Source organism: Coregonus lavaretus (genome assembly GCF_964263955.1).
Source record: "Coregonus lavaretus genome assembly, contig: HAP1_SCAFFOLD_429, whole genome shotgun sequence".
In the NCBI taxonomy this organism is placed as follows: Eukaryota; Metazoa; Chordata; class Actinopteri; order Salmoniformes; family Salmonidae; genus Coregonus; species Coregonus lavaretus.
In genome coordinates, this window is record NW_028162438.1 from 83,783 (window position 1) to 106,973 (window position 23,191).

Consider the following 23,191-nt stretch of genomic DNA (forward strand, 5'->3'; position numbering starts at 1 on the left):
ATCACGTTGAAGTGATCGTGACTTGTTTATTTACACAACCACAACAATCATACATAACGCGAACAATAAGTAAATAAAGTAGCATGTCCGAAGTCCACTAACACGTTACAGTGTGACTAGTGCAAATAAAGATCAATACCTCGTAGTGGGTCAATCTGTGTCGTGAAGTTTTCCGGCTTCGCCTCACACGTTTCAAGGTTTCCATGCTGCTGGTCGATCATCGCGTCCTGCTCGAAAACGATTATTTTTCCTTTCAGCCCAAACCAGTCGAGCGCAGCAGAGTAACAGATGTGACGAGCCGAGGATTCAAAAAGTTAACCGCGAATCCAACACTGCTTTGTTATGAAGTTTTATGCGATATTTTACTTGATACTTTATATTTGAAGTCATACTTTGGTTGTTACATTGTTAACATTTAATGTACACTATTCGTAACGAAGTTGAGTCCGTGGCCTGAAGAAAACGACATGTCTACAAAGAAACTGGCGAAGTAAGTAACGTTAGCTAGCTTTGTAGCTAAAAGATATCCAGACAGCCAGGCATACTAGCCGAGAAACAATGTAATTCAAATGCCGACTTGCCATGATTCTCATGAAAATATAGTTTTTAGCGCTTCCATGAACATGAAAGTACAAAGATTAATATTCACAGTAGCAGGGGGTGACAAAACTGATGGGATGATGTCTTCCATAACAAAACAGACAACTAGGGTTCGTGAGGAAACGCAGCCAGTCATCAACTGGACAGAAGAAACTACTAACATCTAGTAAGAGTCTTTTAAAACGCCCTACATTTTTTGATTTCTGCTTGAATCAATGGCATCTCATTCAACTTCCATCACTTTTGACTTTCTACTTTCCAGATCAAATATTCCCATATCTGATTGTCATTGACTTCGAATCCACATGTTGGAGAGCGAGGAACAGCTATGGGCAGGAGATTAGTAAGTATACAGTACTTTGATGACAATATGTGGTAATATCATACCTACATACTGAAACATCACTCCTTTTTTTTTGTCCCCTCCTACCTCCCCTCTCTCCCCCTCCCACCTCCTACCTCTCTCCCCCTCCCACCTCCTACCTCTCTCCATCTCCCCTCCCCAAATCCCCTCCCCCATCTAGTTGAGTTTCCTGCTGTTCTCCTGAACACCTCTACAGGTGAGGTGGAGTCAGAGTTCCATACGTACGTTCAGCCGCAGGAGCACCCCATACTGTCTGACTTCTGCACCGAGCTCACTGGAATCACACAGGTATACACACACACACAGATGCACCCTCTCCATGCAGACATATATGCCCTTCTCCCCTGTGGCCAGTTCAACAGGATGGTACAGTCAGAATATTTTAAGCATTAGCAAACATCCGTGTGTGTGTGTTTTTCTTCTGGTTTAAACATGACAACAACAGTATTTTTAGTGTTAGAAAACATCCATGTTTCTCTTCTCTTCTACAGGCCACTCCACATCTGTCCCACTTCTCACACACACACACACTCTCACACACACTAATGTTTGTTATTAATTTTGTTTCCAGCAACAGGTGGAGGCCGGGGTTCCCCTCCACATCTGTCTGTCCCGGTTCTCCCGGTGGCTGTCGACTCTGGAGCACCAGAGGGGTGTGGTCTTCCCCAGGGACCAGAGGGCTCCAGCCGTGGAGCAGCGCCCCTGTGCCTTCGTCACCTGGTCAGGTATAGTAGCTTAGATAGGAAAGGTTACCAGGGTCACCTTCAAATAGGAGGAAACGTTTTGAAATTCTTATTTCCCTCCTTTCCTCTGTAGGTCCAGTACTCATATCTGACCAAAAAAAACAATCAAATTTTATTTGTCACATACACGTGTTTAGCAGATGTTATTGCGGGTGTAGCGAAATGCTTGTGCTTCTAGCTCCGACAGTGCAGTAATATCTAACAATTTCACAACATATACCCAATACACACAAATCTAGTAAGGAATTTCAGAATATATACATATATGGACGAGCAATGACAGAGCCGCATGGACTAAGATACAGTAGAATATTGTTGCCTTTCCAGTGTATTCTTTGTTAAAATTGAGATAAAATAAGGAAATGTTCACACTTTAGTACAGTCTCAAACATTTAATGGGGATAACCTTGTTCAACTGGATTGGTTGGTTGATTCTGTCTTGTATTGTTCCAGACTGGGACCTGGCGGTGTGTCTGCTGTATGACTGATGGATGGATTATCTGTGTTCTATTGTTCCAGACTGGGACCTGGCGGTGTGTCTGCTGTATGACTGATGGATGGATTATCTGTGTTCTATTGTTCCAGACTGGGACCTGGGGGTGTGTCTGCTGTATGACTGATGGATGGATTATCTGTGTTCTATTGTTCCAGACTGGGACCTGGGGGTGTGTCTGCTGTATGACTGATGGATGGATTATCTGTGTTCTATTGTTCCAGACTGGGACCTGGGGGTGTGTCTGCTGTATGACTGATGGATGGATTATCTGTGTTCTATTGTTCCAGACTGGGACCTGGGGGTGTGTCTGCTGTATGACTGATGGATGGATTATCTGTGTTCTATTGTTCCAGACTGGGACCTGGCGGTGTGTCTGCTGTATGACTGATGGATGGATTATCTGTGTTCTATTGTTCCAGACTGGGACCTGGCGGTGTGTCTGCTGTATGACTGATGGATGGATTATCTGTGTTCTGTTGTTCCAGACTGGGACCTGGGGGTGTGTCTGCTGTATGACTGATGGATGGATTATCTGTGTTCTATTGTTCCAGACTGGGACCTGGGGGTGTGTCTGCTGTATGACTGATGGATGGATTATCTGTGTTCTATTGTTCCAGACTGGGACCTGGGGGTGTGTCTGCTGTATGATTGATGGATGGATTATCTGTGTTCTATTGTTCCAGACTGGGACCTGGGGGTGTGTCTGCTGTATGACTGATGGATGGATTATCTGTGTTCTATTGTTCCCGACTGGGACCTGGGGGTGTGTCTGCTGTATGACTGATGGATGGATTATCTGTGTTCTATTGTTCCCGACTAGGACCTGGGGGTGTGTCTGCTGTATGATTGATGGATGGATTATCTGTGTTCTATTGTTCCAGACTGGGACCTGGGGGTGTGTCTGCTGTATGATTGATGGATGGATTATCTGTGTTCTATTGTTCCAGACTGGGACCTGGGGGTGTGTCTGCTGTATGACTGATGGATGGATTATCTGTGTTCTATTGTTCCAGACTAGGACCTGGGGGTGTGTCTGCTGTATGATTGATGGATGGATTATCTGTGTTCTATTGTTCCAGACTGGGACCTGGGGGTGTGTCTGCTGTATGATTGATGGATGGATTATCTGTGTTCTATTGTTCCAGACTGGGACCTGGGGGTGTGTCTGCTGTATGACTGATGGATGGATTATCTGTGTTCTATTGTTCCAGACTAGGACCTGGGGGTGTGTCTGCTGTATGACTGATGGATGGATTATCTGTGTTCTATTGTTCCAGACTGGGACCTGGGGGTGTGTCTGCTGTATGATGGATGGATTATCTGTGTTCTATTGTTCCAGACTGGGACCTGGGGGTGTGTCTGCTGTATGATGGATGGATTATCTGTGTTCTATTGTTCCAGACTGGGACCTGGGGGTGTGTCTGCTGTATGATTGATGGATGGATTATCTGTGTTCTATTGTTCCAGACTGGGACCTGGGGGTGTGTCTGCTGTATGACTGATGGATGGATTATCTGTGTTCTATTGTTCCAGACTGGGACCTGGGGGTGTGTCTGCTGTATGACTGATGGATGGATTATCTGTGTTCTATTGTTCCAGACTGGGACCTGGCGGTGTGTCTGCTGTATGATTGATGGATGGATTATCTGTGTTCTATTGTTCCAGACTGGGACCTGGCGGTGTGTCTGCTGTATGACTGATGGATGGATTATCTGTGTTCTATTGTTCCAGACTGGGACCTGGCGGTGTGTCTGCTGTATGACTGATGGATGGATTATCTGTGTTCTATTGTTCCAGACTGGGACCTGGCGGTGTGTCTGCTGTATGACTGATGGATGGATTATCTGTGTTCTATTGTTCCAGACTGGGACCTGGCGGTGTGTCTGCTGTATGATTGATGGATGGATTATCTGTGTTCTATTGTTCCAGACTGGGACCTGGCGGTGTGTCTGCTGTATGATGGATGGATGGATTATCTGTGTTCTATTGTTCCAGACTGGGACCTGGGGGTGTGTCTGCTGTATGACTGATGGATGGATTATCTGTGTTCTATTGTTCCAGACTGGGACCTGGGGGTGTGTCTGCTGTATGACTGATGGATGGATTATCTGTGTTCTATTGTTCCAGACTGGGACCTGGCGGTGTGTCTGCTGTATGACTGATGGATGGATTATCTGTGTTCTATTGTTCCAGACTGGGACCTGGCGGTGTGTCTGCTGTATGACTGATGGATGGATTATCTGTGTTCTATTGTTCCAGACTGGGACCTGGGGGTGTGTCTGCTGTATGACTGATGGATGGATTATCTGTGTTCTATTGTTCCAGACTGGGACCTAGCGGTGTGTCTGCTGTATGACTGATGGATGGATTATCTGTGTTCTATTGTTCCAGACTGGGACCTGGGGGTGTGTCTGCTGTATGACTGATGGATGGATTATCTGTGTTCTATTGTTCCAGACTGGGACCTGGCGGTGTGTCTGCTGTATGACTGATGGATGGATTATCTGTGTTCTATTGTTCCAGACTGGGACCTGGGGGTGTGTCTGCTGTATGACTGATGGATGGATTATCTGTGTTCTATTGTTCCAGACTGGGACCTGGGGGTGTGTCTGCTGTATGACTGATGGATGGATTATCTGTGTTCTATTGTTCCAGACTGGGACCTGGCGGTGTGTCTGCTGTATGACTGATGGATGGATTATCTGTGTTCTATTGTTCCAGACTGGGACCTGGGGGTGTGTCTGCTGTATGACTGATGGATGGATTATCTGTGTTCTATTGTTCCAGACTGGGACCTGGGGGTGTGTCTGCTGTATGACTGATGGATGGATTATCTGTGTTCTATTGTTCCAGACTGGGACCTGGGGGTGTGTCTGCTGTATGACTGATGGATGGATTATCTGTGTTCTATTGTTCCAGACTGGGACCTGGCGGTGTGTCTGCTGTATGAGTGTAAACGGAAGCAGCTCCACAAACCTGATGTTCTGAACAGCTGGATAGACCTGAGAGCTACGTACAGGGTAGGTGTTGGTGTTGTGTGTTGGTGTTGGTGTTGGTGTTGTGTGTGTGTGTTAATGGTATCCCAGTCTAACTTGTGTCTGTCTCAGCTGTTCTACAACAGAAAACCCAAGGGACTGAATGGAGCTTTACAGGATCTGGGGATTCAGTTCTCTGGACGGGAGCACTCAGGTACAAACAAACACACACACAAACCAAAGGCACATCTCTAATTGCATTTATAGTGCTGAGCGATTAACAGAAATGTTGGTTATTTTGCTGTTTTTAAGCAACTAATTGACCAACGTCGGTTCAATTATTAGAATTCCATTTAGTTCATTTTTTCCCTTCTGTGAGCTCAATGCGCACGTTGCAGTTCAAATGCAATAAATCGGATCCAGCCTAAACTGTGCAATGTAGTAGGGAATTGTAGTTTCCAACAGGCCAGTAATCTACATAGTTTAGCGCATAACATTTGGTAAATAACTACAATAACCATAGTCCATTGCTCATCTACTTGTCCAGTCTGTGTTTATTTTATGCCTGCTACGGAAGAGGCAGAAGAGCACAGCTGTTGCTTCGTGAGGTTTCTCTACCTGAAAATACATGATCTAAGTGATTGATAGTCGGTGTTCAGCAGTCATAAAAGTCTGCCTTATTTACTTTGAAGAACTACTAAAATAGTGATTTTGTCAGACAGCAGCTCTGTAGAGATGAGATGATGACTTGGAATGAAATGATAGTCATCAAATAAAACTAATGTAATATACACAACAACTGGAATATTTTATTAAAGTAATGTGAATAAATGGTTAATAAGTGATAAGCAGTAATGGTCAGTCACTACCATCATGGGACTTTTCTTAATAGTTTTATTCTGTGTTGTTACAGCATTCAACCCAAATAATCGAAAACCGTGATTATTTTTTAATAATCGAACCGAAACCGAACCATCCTCAAAAAGCACTAATCACTTAGCACTAGTCATTTAATAACATTATGATCAAAACATACACACAAGACTCCAGTCATCCTTGTCAGTTACTGTGAATAATAAAAAAATATTGTTTGAAGGTCTGGACGACGACCATAACACAGTTACAATGAATAACATTAATATAAAACAACATTAATATTTCTCTTCAGCATTTTTGAAAATCTAGGCACAGAAATAGTTGTTGAATGTTATTTGCAGGTCTGGACGACGCCCGCAACACGGCCCACCTGGCCTGGAGAATGATGAGGGATGGCTGTGTGATGAAGATTACGCGCCGTCTGGAGCGGGTGAGTGGCTTCCTGACCAACCCCCAGTTCTAACGACCCCACCATGCTGACGACCCCCGGCCTACTGTACTACGCCCCTAAAGACTAACACAGGGGCAACCTACATCGAACCCTTGGATTTCTGTCAACGCCCCAGAATACCCACTCCTCCTCCCGTAAAGACTCATGCAGGTGACTCTCCCCCATTCCATACACACCTGGGTCGTATACATTAGTGCAAATGTAAAAGGTTTTGCAATGAACATTCGTTTCTTATTGGAGTTCAGGAAGTCACTCCTTGTTTCGGGTCAGTTTTCTTCCAATTGGTTTCTAGTGAATATGACTCGTCTCCTCTGTTTACTAGACTGACTATCAATAAAGTTTGTCCAAAATGTTTTGACTTGGGCTTCCCGAGTGGCGCAGCGGTCTAAGGCACTGCATCGCAGTGCTAGAGGCGTCACTACAGACTTGGGTTCGATCCCAGGCTGTATCACAACCAGCCGTGATCGGGAGTCCCATAAGGCAGCGCACAATTGGCCCAGGGTCGTACGGGTTAGGGGAGGGTTTGGCCGGGGCTTTACTTGGCTCATTGCGCTCTAGCGACTCCTTGTGGCGGGCCGGGCGCCTGCAGGCTGACCTTGGTCATCAGTTGAACAGTGTTTCCTCCGACACATTGGTGCGGCTGGCTTCCGGGTTAACCGGGCGGGTGTTAAGAAGCGCAGTTTGGCGGGTCATGTTTCGGAGGACTCATGACTCAACCTCCCGAGCCCGTTGGGGAGTTGCAGCGATGAGATAAGATAGAAAAAGGGGGTCAAAAAAATACAACAACAAAAATGTATTGATTTATTTTATTTGTTTACCTCTTAGGCGCCTTTGAAAACCAAACCCCTGTTTGGAAATGGGAACGCGCCAGGGAATGGTTGTCCTGGCAACAAGAGGGATAACAACACCTCTATCAAAAACCCCTCCAAGACGACAGAGATCGGCGGCCATCTGGAAAATCATCCCAACAGCAAGCCAGTTAGCAACACAGACGTTGTTGAAACACGACCCAAGCCTTCAGACAACATGGTTCCCAACACAGAGGTGAATTCCAACTTAACCGCTGAACCTGTTCAGTATCAGAGTATTGTTTCACCAAATACCCTTCTAAATGGCCTGACCACTCCAATGTGTGGTAGTAGCAGCAGAACAGTTCGAATAGGAACGATACGGTCCGTCTCCTCTCCTATGACTTTCAATATCCCCTCTCCTCACCACAACATCAACAGCCTCGTTCTGGTCTCCACCACTGTGAATTGCAATACATATCTACCCCAGCCAGACCCGACCCTTGACCCGGAAACAGGAAGCATGGAGGAGGAAGTGCCCATCTTGGTGGAAACGGAGTCGTGCGGTTCGTATGACGACGTGGCGTTGGAGGAGGACTGGGATGTCATGGTTGGTGACGAGGCTTCTGTTGCTGACGTGTACACAGAGAACGAGAGGTTTGAGGTGGACGATACCTCGGTCTATGGGAGGACCTTGCTGTGTCCGAGCCCAGTACATTCAAATCCTGGTAGAGGTCCAACCAACAGTGGGCCTAGTTCCAAGACCACCAACACACCCTGCCAACATCTGACCAGCCTGGTACACAACACCGATACCACAACATCCTCCAGTAGCTCGGTGTCTTTGAAAGCTAAGACAACGAGGACCCACAACACCTCTGCACCCAATAGTTTGTCCAGTTTTTCTTTTGCCAAACCCAGACCGGTTACCCATGGCTCAAACCTCTCAGATACGCGGTCAAGACTGAACACGGAAACGTCAAAAAAGTCCTTTGTGATCTACAAGGACGAATTAAGAACATCCTCCAGTTCTGCAAAAACTGAGACGACAAGGATCTACAACACCTCTGGGTCCAATAGTTCATGCAGTTCCTCCTTTAACAAACCCAGACCTGTTACCCATGATTCCAACCGCTCAGATACACGGTCAAGACTGCAAAAGGCAACATCAAACAACTCCTTTGTGATCTACAAGGACAAGCCAAGAGCCTCAAATACCTCTTCTACATCCAGCATTTATATCACATCCAATACCTCAACAGCATCCCATCCTTCCTTTGCCAAACCCAGAACAGTCATCCAGAACTCCAACCTCCATGCTACACGGTCAAGACCGCTCACAACAAAAAACCCTGCTGACGCCTTCACATCCAGGTCCTCTACTACAACCCTTCCCAATCCTTCCTTCACTAGACCCAAACCAGTTACCACCAGCAGTGACTCTAACCTCTCTGCTTCACACACGCAGACACCAAACGGCTCTGCATCCAATTATTCCTTTGCCAGGCCCAGACCTGTCGTCCATAACCCTAACCCATCGACCTCACGTTCAAGGCTGCACACAGAGACGCCAAACGCATCTTTCACGATCCACAAGGCCTCCTCTTGCCTCTCCTCCTCCGTCTCTCGTCCTTCTGTCGGTGGATCGTTCTCCATCCTCTCCTCGTCCGTTAACCGGTCCTCGTTCCCGCTGACCCGCAGCACCAAGATCACGGCCCCGCTGTGCGACTGCGGGCGGCGAGCCAAGCGTCTAACGGTGTGTAACGGCGGTCCGAACCACGGCCGAGCGTTCTACTGCTGTGCGGTGCGTAAACCCGGCGTCGGGGGGACCAGGAAGGGATGTGAGTTCTTTAAGTGGGAGTCTGCTCTCCTCCAGGCTAAGTCACCAGCCTCCGCTGCCGCCTCCATCGCTCTGTGTTTTGGTCTCAACTCCAGTGTTGTTCGTCCCCTGTCATCATCTAGGACGAGCTATTAGTTAGCTGGAGAATCTCAATAGCGTTTCCTTCATTCCTCAGTTCCCATTGGACTTCATTCCTCAGTTCCCATTGGACTTCATTCCTCAGGACCCATTGGACTTCATTCCTCAGTTCCCATTGGACTTCATTCCTCAGTTCCCATTGGACTTCATTCCTCAGTTCCCATTGGACTTCATTCCTCAGGACCCATTGGACTTCTCATCCAATGGGTTTTGAGGTGGCGAGGAGAGCGGACACGAGGAATCTAGGAAATACAATTGAGATTCTCCTCTAGATTCTCCTAACAAAGGTGTCATATTGAAACTGTACTTTATGAATATGTATGATGCGTGTTATTTGAGTATGTGATTTATTATGTCCACATACTAAATCTGGTGCATTCATTGACCAATCCCCTATACGGTTTCTAAATAGAATTGATCCTCATAATGTGAGATGTCATGATGAAATGTAAAATACTTTTTAGGTCAGCAGTTACAATTAAAGATGTGATGAATTTTATTACATGGGTTCTATTGTTGTAAATAGTAACAGTTGGAGTCGGACCAAAAATGGAAATTATAAATGTTTTATGTTCTAACATAAGGACGGAATTGCACATATTGCAAATTGTCCCTCTTGGCACCCTGTACTAGAGCCGCCAACATTTGCATGCGCAACAATAGTGGAATCGGCGGTTCTCCTTCAAAATGAACTGTGAATAATGAGTGAGAAAGTTAGTGGGTCAAAGATCATACCCCCAAGACATGCTAACCTCCTGTTTTTGGTAATGGTGAGAGGTAACCATGTTTTGGGGGTATGATCTTTGACTCTCATAATTCATTCAGGATTATCCGTAATCATGGTAGCGTCCACATTCATGTGAAAGTGTTTAGGATTTTTTTGTTTTTGTTACTCCAAAATGACACTTATTTACCATTCATTTCTATTGGGCACAACATCATCTCAAACACAACCAAAACGAACTGCAAATGCATCCCAACAAGTTTGTAGAGTCACACGCTTGATGTAGTCATTGCGCGCTAGGAATATGGGACCAAATACTAAACTTTTGACTACTTTATAAGAATCTTTAGGGGTGTCCAAATTTTTTTTTTAATGATTACTTGTTAAATGAAAATCTCTTTCTCCTGAGCAATTGTATTAGTATAACATAATATCATTTCCCAAATGTTTTAAGTATACAATACAGCTCAGTATTTGAATTATTTATTTTATACAGTCATCATTGCTCATCTTTAACAAGGGTGTCAATAATTTCGCACCCCACTGGTATATATGGCGTTACTTCATGGGGGACTGAGGACTAAATACCCAGAAGCCCTTTCTGCTCCATTGGTCCCAATTTAATAGACTATTAGGACTAGAAACTACATATTGGCTTCTAGAGGGAAAAAAATATTCCATGTGGCGAAGTCAAAAGTGCGGTTGGAATCACTTAGTAGGGTCTGTAGAATCTAATACGTGTGGCTCAGTTGGTAGAGCATGGCGCTTGCAACGCCAGGGTTGTGGGTTCGATTCCCACATGTAGCCTATGGAAACGAATGCACTCACTACTGTAAGTCTCTCTGGATAAGAGCAACTGCTAAATGACAAATGTATATGATATATGGTCTAGGCCTGCATTGGAACCAAGTGGGTGGAGTAGAAAGTGCTGCTGGGTATTTAGACCCCAGTCCCCCAACAAATAAAACCATATATAGATTCTACAGACCCTATTGAGTAATCCCAACCCCACCTGAACTTCGACACATAGAATCGTTTTTTTTTCTACAGCCCAATATTGTGAATATACCAATCTGGACATTGTATTTTTCGATAGTGGTCTTAAATGTTTTTGAAGCATGTTTGTAATTGTTTCCATAAAGTACTCCTTGCATTTACTTATAATCACAAAAAATTGACATTGATTAAAATGTAATATCTTGTAATATATTTTTGAATTAATTATCCCAGTTGCAATGTTTTGAAATTGCGGCCTTTTATTTTGAAGGTTCGCTATTACCATGCGCACGTGACGTCATCGTTTCTGCTTCTGGCAGAATACTAGTCAGAATAGCGTTTTTGAGAGCTAAAGGAGACAGGTATGACAGTATATTTTAAGGCCTAATTGTAGGTTTCAGTTCTTTAACACAGCATCATTTGTCCTTGTCTTTAACTTGTTTCGAAGCGTCCCTTATCCCGTCTTTCACATCCTTTACTAAAGAATCCCGGAGTCTTCCGGCTTTTCTCCCCATCTCCCCGGCGTTTTTAGGCAGTCCCGACGCCTCATGTTGTATCTGGCGAACTGTTTTGAACTTCAGCAGTTTGGTTGTCGCATCTTTTCCGGCCATTTTTGCCTTCATCAAGGCATAAACGGTGAGCTGTGCGGCCCGTCGTATAGGTCGCAACTCGGCCAGTTTTTCCACCACTTGCGCTTTGTTGAGCATAGCGGATAGAAGACGCTTCAACACCATGTTTCAACGATCTGTTTGGGAACAATACAATAACCTGACTTTATAATGTATTCAATCGGTAGGTATAGAGGAATGTGAAATTTAGATACCTGTAAATGCATGCTACCTTAGCTGTCCCGTTCCGGACTCCGCGTAGCTTCTTCTTCGATAGTCCATCTATCTGCAATGCGAAAGTTATTTTAGGTCCGTGTCGCCATCTCGTGTCACAGAGGTCCTGAAACATTTCTGAAATAAACTCATAAGGGTCGTTCCACCAATTTGGTGCCTTTTGAGATGTGTAACTTGCTGGGGAAAAAACTAGATTTCACCTAATTTTAACCAGGTAAGCCAGTTGAGAACAAGTTCTCATTTACAACTGCGACCTGGCCAAGATAAAGCAAAGTCATAAAGAGCACATGTTCAACTTAATAAAAAAACACGTTTTCCCATCTCAAGAGGTTAAATAAAAAAATAAGTGCCAAATAAAGTAACAGGGTTGATGATTTCATCTTAAATCAGCCATAAATCCCCTCCTGACAGGGGTAATGGAAGCTTGTTGTGTTAAACAGGGAGGGGCAATTGAATGCAAGCTTCCCCGTCTGTAGCGTCGAACGGTTTGGCCTACAAACTAATATGGAAAGATTAGACTCTCTCGAAGACGATAGTGTTCTCCGTTCTGCTCTACGAACCCCACAAGTGTCAAGGGACTCGTCTGAAGGTAACCCATACAAATGAATGGATGTATGGAGGTAGTTTTGTGCCGACAAAAATAAGGGGTTAAATGTGTCAACAACAAACAAAAAAAATCCAACCTGGCCCTCATTATTAAGCTTCTGGAAGTTTCACTTAATTTCACAATAAGGTACAGAAAGGAAACTTCCAGAAGCTTTAAAATGAGGGCCAGGTTGTCAGGATGGGTAATGTACTGTATGTGAAGTACACATTAGTTACAAGTAAGTACCCCTCAAGATACACTTCATTTTAACTAGCTAAATCCTGTGTAACAACTAGTAATTACATTGTACTTAAGCAAACATGACATGTACTATGCTTTGAAACAGTGTGTTTTTCCTGATCTGGGATGACCAAATTAACCCAGATGGTACACTTTATTTTGGTGGCGAGTGCTAGCATTAACATTGAGTGGAGATCTATTTTCAACAGTGCACATTTCATGGGTAAGTAATTAGAGCCCATTGAACAAAATCTCTCGGACACCCAGAGCGTCCACGAGGGGTCACGACCTTTGTGACAGTTGTTACTGAATCAGCTGAGAACAAACAAAAGTTGGTGAATTTAGTGGAAACCCATTTGTAACAAGCATTCGTTGTTACACCTTTGTAATTACAGACCGCAATTACCACCAGGTACATGTTGATATTACACTAACTATTGGTTGCTACTGTTAACCTCTACGGGATCAGTGTCTCGTATACGGGACGGTTGAGCTAATGTGCGCTAATGTGATTAGCATGACTGTTGTAAGTAACAGCAAACTTTCCAGAACATAGACGTGTCTTATATGGGCAGAAAGCTTCAGTTCTTGTTAATCTAACTGCACTGTCCAATTTACAGTAGCTATTACAGTCAAAAAATACCATGCTATTGTTTGAGGAGAGTGCACAACAACAAAAAACGTATCACGGCAACTGGTACATTCACCTCTGAAGGTAAATAATGTACATTCAGTAATCTTGCTCTGATTTGTCATCCTGAGGGTCCCAGAGATAAAATGTAGCATAGTTTTGTTTGATAAAATCCATTTTTATATTCAAATATAGGAACTGGGTTCTACAGTTTGAACCCTTGCTGTCTCTGGCTCCACAACCACCCCACTCGGCCATCTAGATGTGTGAAAGTTAGTGTATAAGCTAATGATCCATCATGTACAGTGGGGAAAAAAGTATTTAGTCAGCCACCAATTGTGCAAGTTCTCCCACTTAAAAAGATGAGAGAGGCCTGTAATTGTCATCATAGGTACACGTCAACTATGACAGACAAAATGAGAAAAAAAAATCCAGAAAATCACATTGTAGGATTTTTTATGAATTTATTTGCAAATTATGGTGGAAAATAAGTATTTGGTCACCTACAAACAAGCAAGATTTATGGCTCTCACAAACCTGTAACTACTTCTTTAAGAGGCTCCTCTGTCCTCCACTCGTTACCTGAATTAATGGCACCTGTTTGAACTTGTTATCAGTATAAAAGACACCTGTCCACAACCTCAAACAGTCACACTCCAAACTCCACTATGGCCAAGACCAAAGAGCTGTCAAAGGACACCAGAAACAAAATTGTAGACCTGCACCAGGCTGGGAAGACTGCATCTGCAATAGGTAAGCAGCTTGGTTTGAAGAAATCAACTGTGGGAGCAATTATTAGGAAATGGAAGACATACAAGACCACTGATAATCTCCCTCGATCTGGGGCTCCACGCAAGATCTCACCCCGTGGGGTCAAAATGATCACAAGAACGGTGAGCAAAAATCCCAGAACCACACAGGAGGACCTAGTGAATGACCTGCAGAGAGCTGGGACCAAAGTAACAAAGCCTACCATCAGTAACACACTACGCCGCCAAGGACTCAAATCCTGCAGTGCCAGACGTGTCCCCCTGCTTAAGCCAGTACATGTCCAGGCCCGTCTGAAGTTTGCTAGAGTGCATTTGGATGATCCAGAAGAGGATTGGGAGAATGTCATATGGTCAGATGAAACCAAAATAGAACTTTTTGGTAAAAACTCAACTCGTCTTGTTTGGAGGACAAAGAATGCTGAGTTGCATCCAAAGAACACCATACCTACTGTGAAGCACGGATCAGGACGACTGATCCGTGTAAAGGAAAGAATGAATGGGGCCGTATATCGTGAGATTTTGAGTGAAAACCTCCTTCCATCAGCAAGGGCATTGAAGATGAAACGTGGCTGGGTCTTTCAGCATGACAATGATCCCAAACACACCGCCCGGACAACGAAGGAGTGGCGTCGTAATAAGCATTTCAAGGTCCTGGAGTGGCCTAGCCAGCCTCCAGATCTCAACCCCATGGAAAATCATTGGAGGGAGTTGAAAGTCTGTGTTGCCCAGCGACAGCCCCAAAACATCACTGCTCTAGAGGAGATCTGCATGGAGGAATGGGCCAAAATACCAGCAACAGTGTGTGAAAACCTTGTGAAGACTTACAGAAAACATTTGACCTGTGTCATTGCCAACAAAGGGTATATAACAAAGTATTGAGAAACTTTTGTTATTGACCAAATACTTATTTTCCACCATAATTTGCAAATAAATTCATTACAAATCCTACAATGTGATTTTCTGGATTTTTTTTCCTAATTTTGTTTGTCATAGTTGACGTACCTATGATGAAAATTACAGGCCTCTCTCATCTTTTTAAGTGGGAGAACTTGCACAATTGGTGGCTGACTAAATACTTTTTAGTCATACATGCATGGATGGGTTCTGATTGGATGTCTGGGTCTGTGAATGATTCTAGGGGAGATGGAGACAGCGAGGCGAGGATGTGATTGTCTCCAGATGACAGAGCTGAGGACAAGAGAAGAAGAAAAGCCAATATCAAAACATGAAAGTCAAACCGTAAAACATTACATTATCATTCCTTCATTTTCAAAAGTCTTCTCCTCCTACCATTGGCCTCAACATGTGGGACTGGAGAAGGGTTGGTGTGGGACTGGAGAAGGGTTGGTGTGGGACTGGAGAAGGGTTGGTGTGGGACTGGAGAAGGGTTGGTGTGGGACTGGAGAAGGGTTGGTGTGGGACCGGAGAAGGGTTGGTGTGGGACCGGAGAAGGATTGGTGTGGGACCGGAGAAGGGTTGGTGTGGGACTGGAGAAGGGTTCTCAAAGGTTGAGGGTGACACACAGTCTGCACACACTCCTCCAGGACAGAGGGGTCAGGTAGAAACCAAGATGCAGTATAATGGAAAGAGAATGGCTTGACAATGACAATAGATGAAGTTCTAAAATATCATAACCTTGTTGCCCTCAAAAACTCACTTTTTGGTGATTTAAATTTCTTTTACTATTATTTGTGGTTTTTTACACACAAAAAAAGCAGTTATTGCCATCCATGTCCTGTAAAAGTTCAATGACTGTAGTAGAACTAATACAAGTAATTCAAATTACCTTGTGAACTTTTAATACAAGCAACTAGATGGTAATTGTCCAACTAGATGGTAATTGTCCAAAATTGTGTGACTTGCTTGAGCTCTTTGAAAGTATTTTTGTGGTGGTGGAAGAAGTGTTCTGATTTTAGATTTGAAAAGCAGAGAAGTAAGACTAAGATTTCATACACTACGTTTTTGTCTAACTTGTTGAGAAAGTGGTCAAACTGCCAGTTATAAAGATAACTAAAAGAGAAAATGTACACTGAACAAAAATATAAACGCAACATGCAACAATTTCAACGATTTTACTGAGTTAGAGTTCATAAAAGGAAATCAGTCAATTGAAATAAATTAATTATGCCCTAATCTATGGATTTCACATGACTGGGCAGGGGCGCAGCCATAGGTGGGCCTGGGAGGGCATAGGCCCACCCACTTGGGAGCCAGGCCCAGCCAATGAGAATGAGTTTTTCCCCACAAAAGAGCTTTATTATACACATAAATACTCCTCAGTTTCATCAGCTGTTTGGGTGGCTGGTGTCAGACAGGTGAAGAAGCTGGATGTGGAGGTCCTGGGCTGGTGTGGTTACACATGGTCTGCGGTTGTGAGGCCGGTTGGACATACTGCCAAATTCTCTAAAACTACGCTTTTGGTAGAGAAATTAACATTCAATTATCTGGCAACAGCTCTGGTGGACATTCCTGCAGTCAGCACTCCAATTGCACGCTCCCTCAAAACTTGAGACATATGTGGCATTGTGTTGTGTGACAAAACTGCACATTTTAGGTTGGCCTTTTATTGTCCCAAGCACAAGGTGCACCTGTGTAATGATCCTGCTGTTTAATCAGCTTCTTGATATGGCACACCTGTCAGGTGGATGGATTATCTTGGCAAAGAAGAAACGCTAACAGGGATGTAAACAAATTAGTGCGCAAAATTTGAGAGAAATACGCTTTTTGTGCATATGGAACATTTCTGGGATCTTTTATTTCAGCTCATGAAACATGGGACCAACACTTTTACATGTTGCGTTTATATTTTTGTTCAGTATAGTTGAAACAGCTGAAACTTTTGATGGATTGGAAGAAGAGATTTCTGTTCTGATTTCCGATTTGAATAGCGGAGAAGTAGACTTAAGGCTTGTTTACAGTTGGTCTATCGACGTGTCTGTAGACAGTTGTCTCAGTGACATCATGAACATTCTATTGTCATCTGACATCAAACTTGTCGTTTTGAAAAAATATAAACACAAAAACGTCAGGCTGCATGACATCAACAGCATGGTGGTCCAAATAGCATAACTGCGGTATTTTAACACCAATACACCCATCCGTCTAAAAATGAATTTAGTATATGTCAATCTAGCAAGCCAGGCAACTAAAAGCAATGTTTTGGTTCGTTTCTAGCTTGTTAGCTAGCTGACTAGCCAGTTAAAATAATGACCAGAGCATAGCTGACAACATCTTAACATTAGCTAATTTGTATTCATTATTACAGGAAGATAAATTACAACAAAATAATGTGACGAAATAAAAGCAGGGCATTCTAACAGAGATTTTTAGAACGTGTGCACTCTCGTTTCTGGTAACCATGACAACAGATGCTGAAACAGGGTGAAAGTTCAATTTTCTGTCTGCAACATGAACATGGAAACCGACAGTCGCAGCGACGGTCTACAGACATTCCACTGGAGTATAAATTAAATGTTGTTTTGACCAACGACACTTGTCGAATTCTAATTGTCTACAAACACGTTGTTAGACCAAGTATAAACCAGCCTTAAGATGTTGTACGCGCTAAGTTTTTGGCTAACTTGTTGGGAAAGTGGTGAAAGTAGCTGATTAGTGGCAAAAGTTACATTGTTTACAGTGAATAGAATGTTGGAAGTCTGGGAGTTTTCAACAATGAGACATTTACATTAGAATGTTGAAGAAATCCCATTAAAGTGGATGAGGTTTTTTTAAGGACAAAAGGTTTAATAGTTCAAAAAGTGTAAATGTTATCAAACTATTCCAGACCAGTCTACACGTTTTAAAGTTAAACTATTATTTAGGGAGAAAAACATGATTGATGGTGCATCTGGCTTTTGATAATTCAATGTTGTCAAAAAAGATGGCCTAATAAAGCTGCAGGGTTAGACAGATTTTAGCCGATAATAAATAAATAAATATATATATATATTTTATTGGATAAACGAAAGACAGAAATAAAGAACAAAAGAAAGTAGCAGTAGTATTATATGAAATATGACATATGCTAGGGGATAGACAGGTTTTTAAAGTTATGACTGGAAGCTAGATAAATAAATAGAATGGATAAGTAAATGGATAGATGCCTGCCTAATGGATGAAGGGATGAAAGGGTGAGGAGAGACTTGATTGGTAGTAGATATTTCTGTTCTGATTTCAGACTTGAATTGCAGAGAAGTACACCACTATTTCATACCCTCTAAGTTTTTTTCTAACTTGTTGAGAAAGTGGTAAACATTTCAGTTATTTATTTTTATTTTTTGTGTGTAATTTGTACCCCCTTTTTCTCCCCAATTTCGTTATTACAATCTTGTCACATCGCTGCAACTCCCCAACGGGCTCGGGAGAGCCGAAGGTCGAGTAATGTGTCCTCCGAAACACGACCCGCCAAACCGCGCTTCTTAACACCCACTCTCTTAACCCAGAAGCCAGCCGCATCAATGTGTCGGAGGAAACACTGTTCAACTGACGACCGAAGTCAGCCTGCAGGCGCCCGGCCCGCCACAAGGAGTCGCTAGAGCGCGATGAGCCAAGTAAAGTCCCCCCCCCCCCCCCCCGGCCAAACCCTTCCCTAACCTGGACGACGCCCTATGGGACTCCCGGTCGGTTGTGACACAGCCTGGGATCGAACCCAGGCTGTAGTGACGCCGCAACACTGCAGCGCAGTACCTTAGACCGTTGCGCCACTCGGGAGGCCGTCAGAGGAAATGTAGTTGATGCAGTTACTAAAACAGCAGTACCTCTTGATTGGTAGAAGTTATTTGTGTTCTGATTTCAGATTTAAATAGCAGAGACGATTTAGCTGATGATACACTAGCAATTTTTGGAGGCAATATTGCCAGCAATGGTTGCTGCAAAACCTTTCCATTGAAAATGAGCATCTTTTTATAATCTGGGGAATCTGGACAATTTCTAGGAATCCTCCAATCAGAGCGCAGATATTGGTCATGAGATCAGCCTGATGTTGTAAAATATTTTGGAAAACATGGCGGAGGTTTTTGAGCTGAAGTGAGAAAAAAACAACTCAAATTTTGGAGGGAAATGTTGACTATTCACGTCTCAAATGTTTCCTCACTACAATATTTGATCATGATACGTTAACACATATATACTGTTTTCAGTTTGTCATGTTTAACTGACAAAAATGTCCACGCTGGGGCGAATGCTAATCGATTAGCAAGCTTATCGAATCCCATGTATAGTCAATGGTACAAACTGTCTCAATTAGCCAGCTAACTAGCCCCATAGATTGTTAGCTAGCTATATCCATTTACATTTAGTTTTAGTGTACACTACCAGTCAAAAGTTTGGACACACCTACTCATTCTTTATTTTTACTATTTTTTTTTACATTGTAGGATATGCAAAATGTCCATTCATTGGATGAATAGATGCATAAAGATATATTTTATTCTATACCATTATGCGTTTTATACTGTTCAGGCACATTGTCAGCGTCCTGGAGAAACACGGTTGTATTAATGTGTCTAAATAATGTACAACTTATTTCTGCCTTGTAATTGTTCTTTGGATCACTACTCCTCTTACACCGTTTAAGCTAGAAAGGCCATTCAAACTTTAAAACGTGTAGACTGGTCTGGAATAGTGTGCTTATATACAACTTTTTAAACTATTAAACGTTTTTGCCAAGAGTGTGCAAAGCTGTCATCAAGGCAAAGGGTGGCTACTTTGAAGAATCTCAAATATAAAATATATTTTGATTTGTTTAACACTTTTTTTGTTAATACATAATTCCATATGTGTTATTTCATAGTTTGATCTCTTCACTATTATTCTACAATGTAGAAAATAGTAAAAATAAAGAAAAACCCTTGAATGAGTAGGTGTGTCCAAACTTTTGACTGGTAGTGTACACTAAAACTAAATGTAAATGGATATAGCTAGCTAACAATCTATGTGGCTAGTTAGCTGGCTAATTGAGCCAGTTTGTACTATTGACTATACATGGGATTCAATTAGCATGCTAATCGATTAGCATGCGCCCTAGCGTGGACATTTTTGTCAGTGAAACATGACAAACTAAAAACAGTATATCTGTATTAACGTATCATGATCAAATATTGTAGTGAGGAAACATTTGAGACGTGAATAGTCAACATTTCACTCCAAAATGGGAGTTGTTTTTCTCTCATTCAGCTCAAAAACCTCCAACATGCTTTCCAAAATATTTTACAATGTCAGGCTGATCACATGACCAATATCTGCGCTCTGATTGGAGGATTCCTAGAAATTGGCCAGATTCCCCAGATTATAAAAAGTTGCTCATTTTCAATGGAAAGGTTTTGCAGCAACCATTGCTGGCAATATTGCCTCCAAAACGTATTGTTATTTTATTGTGTAATTAAAAAATATATAACTTTAGTTTATTTAGTAAATATTTTCTTAACTCTATTTTCTTAAAACTGCATTGTTGGTTTAGGGCTTGTAAGTAAGCATTTCACGGTAAGGTCTACACCTGTTGTATTCGGCGCAGGTGACAAATACAATTCGAATTGATTTGATGAAGGTAGTAAGACGTTATGGTGGTACCTGTTGAAGGGTTGGTGTTGGAAGCAGCTTCTCCAGCCTGGAGGAACTCCCACACCAGAGTCTGCAGTGCGGAGTGATACTTTGGGCCGAATTCCTCCAGAAAAACCTTCTAAGAAACAACCAAACAAGTAGAGATGCTTTTGAATGTAAACATTGAATACTACCTTGTCAAAGCATTCAACCCCTTGGAGTTATTATCCTCCTCTTGTTCACCACCTCCTCGTCACCAGCAGCTGCTTAGTCACTGACCTGAAAGAAGCCTTCTCTCTCTCTTTCTCAACTGGGTCTTCCAGCCGTGTTTGAATCAGCTTCAGGAAGTTGGGATTCTGATGCCTCCACCTCAGGATCAGAAATCTACAGCAAGTATGGAGGATAGCACAGTGAATAAATCAAAAGAGCCAGCATCTATAACACCTTGCCTGGTTAACCAGAGCACGTGACAACGGAAGCTGTGTGAACGCCATTGACGTACCTTTCTTATTTTGCGCCAGCGTTTACCCAACTTTTGTCGGAAAATGCATTGAAAGTGTAGTTACCTTACTCACTGTGAACGGGGATCAGCGTTTCCCCACCTATTTATTACCACTACATCACTGGTTATCACAAACCTTTTTTCCCCCGAGGGGTTGAGACTGCTGTAATGATTTGAAAACCATAGAGGTAAAAAGAAGGCTCTGGATGGATATAACATTTCAGTCGTTTAGCAGATGCTCTAATCCAGAGCGACTTACAGTTAAGTGAGTGCATACATTTTCATACTAGTCCCCCGTGGGAATCGAACCCACAACCCTGGCGTTGCAACCGCCATGCTCTACCAACTGAGCTACACGGGACTAACCCATTTTCATCATGGATAAATACCATTGAGGGCTTCCACCATTATAAAGTTGTCCACTGGGTGGGGATTCCTATGGGTTCAGCCAATGATCAGAGCGTTGTCTTCTTCTTCTAAATGGGTTGCCTATGGTTTGTCAATGGCTTAAGCATATATTACTGCCATCTTGTGGGCACTCTGACACACAATTTGGTTCAGGACTCCAGCACTGCAGGAGGAGGTAAATCACCAATATTAGCTTTGTACTAAGAAGAAAATTGACTACTTTAAAATGGAGATAGCCCTCAATGGCGCTGCCCATGCTGTCACAGAAGCAAAGACGAGCCGTCTTTCTATCTCTATCAACCACTACAAATAATACCAGCAGAGTTACAATGTCACTGAGCGGCACTCACCTTGTTGTCTCTACGAGTGATGATACAGGTCCTCATCCTGTTCTGAGCGTGGCTGGATGGTATCAGAGTCGGCTAGGTGTTCTGAGCGTGGCTGGATGGTATCAGAGTCGGCTAGGTGTTCTGAGCGTGGCTGGATGGTATCAGAGTCGGCTAGGTGTTCTGAGCGTGGCTGGATGGTATCAGAGTCGGCTAGGTGTTCTGAGCGTGGCTGGATGGTATCAGAGTCGGTGTTCTGAGCGTGGCTGGATGGTATCAGAGTCGGCTAGGTGTTCTGAGCGTGGCTGGATGGTATCAGAGTCGGCTAGGTGTTCTGAGCGACACAACTCCAGAACCAGCTGATGGAGTAAAAGTTGGATTTTTTAAAAGAATTCAATCAAATTGTACTGGTGGATGCGCCAGCAAACAAAACCAGCGTATTGACTGCAGCTGAGATTAGCCTTTTCCTATGGAGCCATTTCAAGCATGGCGGTGGATGCATCATGTTTCAGAAAATATGAAAACTGTGCAAGTGGGGTAATACTTTTTAATGGGACTATACCAATTTCTATAGCAATACAATGTGGTACAGCCTAGTTCACAGGTTAATTATTTCATATAGAATTACCCAGATTATAACCAAACAACTACATGCATCTAATGAAGTTACCTCACCCCCGGTGTTGAAACAAGGGGTTCTCCTGAGTCCCGTTCCTCCTTTACACTCTCCACCCATCAGCCCCCATCTCTCACCTGTGCTCTCAGACCCATGATGAGTTGGACTTTCTCTCTGGAACTCATCAGATCTGGGACTATGTCCAACACAACAGGTGGTGGTGACAAACTCCTCCACCAAGCCGTAGTCCATGACGTCTCTCCGCTGAACAACCTGCCATAGAGCTGCAGACACCAGCCGCAGTGGAGGAACCAAAAGACGCAGCGACGCTGGGGGAAGAACGGGACCAAACAGGAACACATTCAGAAAAGGAGACATCGTCTGTGGCCAAGTCCCTGGGGAAGTCAACCCGAGCGTACAGAAATAAAGTTAGTAATTTCCAAATGACACCATGTTGCTAATTATCCCTGAGGTCTATATGTTGGAGTGTAGACTGTATTTTACCAGTGTATGTAAGAAATTGCATGAATTTGCACGTCTTAAATCAGGCATTTCAGACAGTCATATTCCGTGGCTTTTGTAACAGGCTCACAGAGCTTGTTTTTCCACTCACAGCTGCCCCACGGTGTTTGTTATGAAGTTGACATGTTAATGAAGCAATAGATCAAATTGAAGTCTTGAGTTTTATTTGCGAGTGTTATAGCCTTGTAATGGTAGAGGGTGACTGGGACAGGCAATGTAA

At 43.2% G+C, this 23,191-nt stretch overlaps 1 protein-coding gene and 1 long non-coding RNA gene across 2 annotated transcripts; one reads left to right on the forward strand and one right to left on the reverse strand.

Annotated features, from left to right (window-relative positions):
- Nucleotides 1-419: 419 nt before the first annotated feature.
- On the forward strand, nt 420-9,492 carry LOC311119250 (uncharacterized protein). Its single transcript, XM_084193974.1, has 9 exons — nt 420-490; nt 702-766; nt 863-943; nt 1,125-1,252; nt 1,536-1,689; nt 5,123-5,223; nt 5,311-5,392; nt 6,396-6,484; nt 7,331-9,492. The coding sequence occupies exons 1-9, from the start codon at nt 468-470 to the stop codon at nt 9,266-9,268; spliced, it is 2,661 nt and encodes an 886-aa protein (XP_084050100.1). The 5' UTR covers nt 420-467; the 3' UTR covers nt 9,269-9,492.
- A 972-nt stretch (nt 9,493-10,464) lies between these two features.
- LOC311119251 lies at nt 10,465-11,888 on the reverse strand. The gene is made up of 2 exons (XR_014611929.1): nt 11,832-11,888; nt 10,465-11,736 (listed from the first exon to the last, which is right to left on the reverse strand). It is a non-coding gene; the product is annotated as an uncharacterized lncRNA (long non-coding RNA).
- Between the last annotated feature and the right edge of the window lie 11,303 nt (nt 11,889-23,191).

What these genes read in the sequence shown, in the direction of transcription:
- LOC311119250 (XM_084193974.1), top strand. Translation starts at nt 468, where the DNA reads ATGTCTACAAAGAAACTGGCGAA. An exon ending in ACCTGAGAGCTACGTACAGG is followed by an intron (nt 5,224 to 5,310) that starts GTAGGTGTTGGT and finishes TGTCTGTCTCAG; the next exon opens with CTGTTCTACAACAGAAAACC. An exon ending in CTCTGGACGGGAGCACTCAG is followed by an intron (nt 5,393 to 6,395) that starts GTACAAACAAAC and finishes TGTTATTTGCAG; the next exon opens with GTCTGGACGACGCCCGCAAC.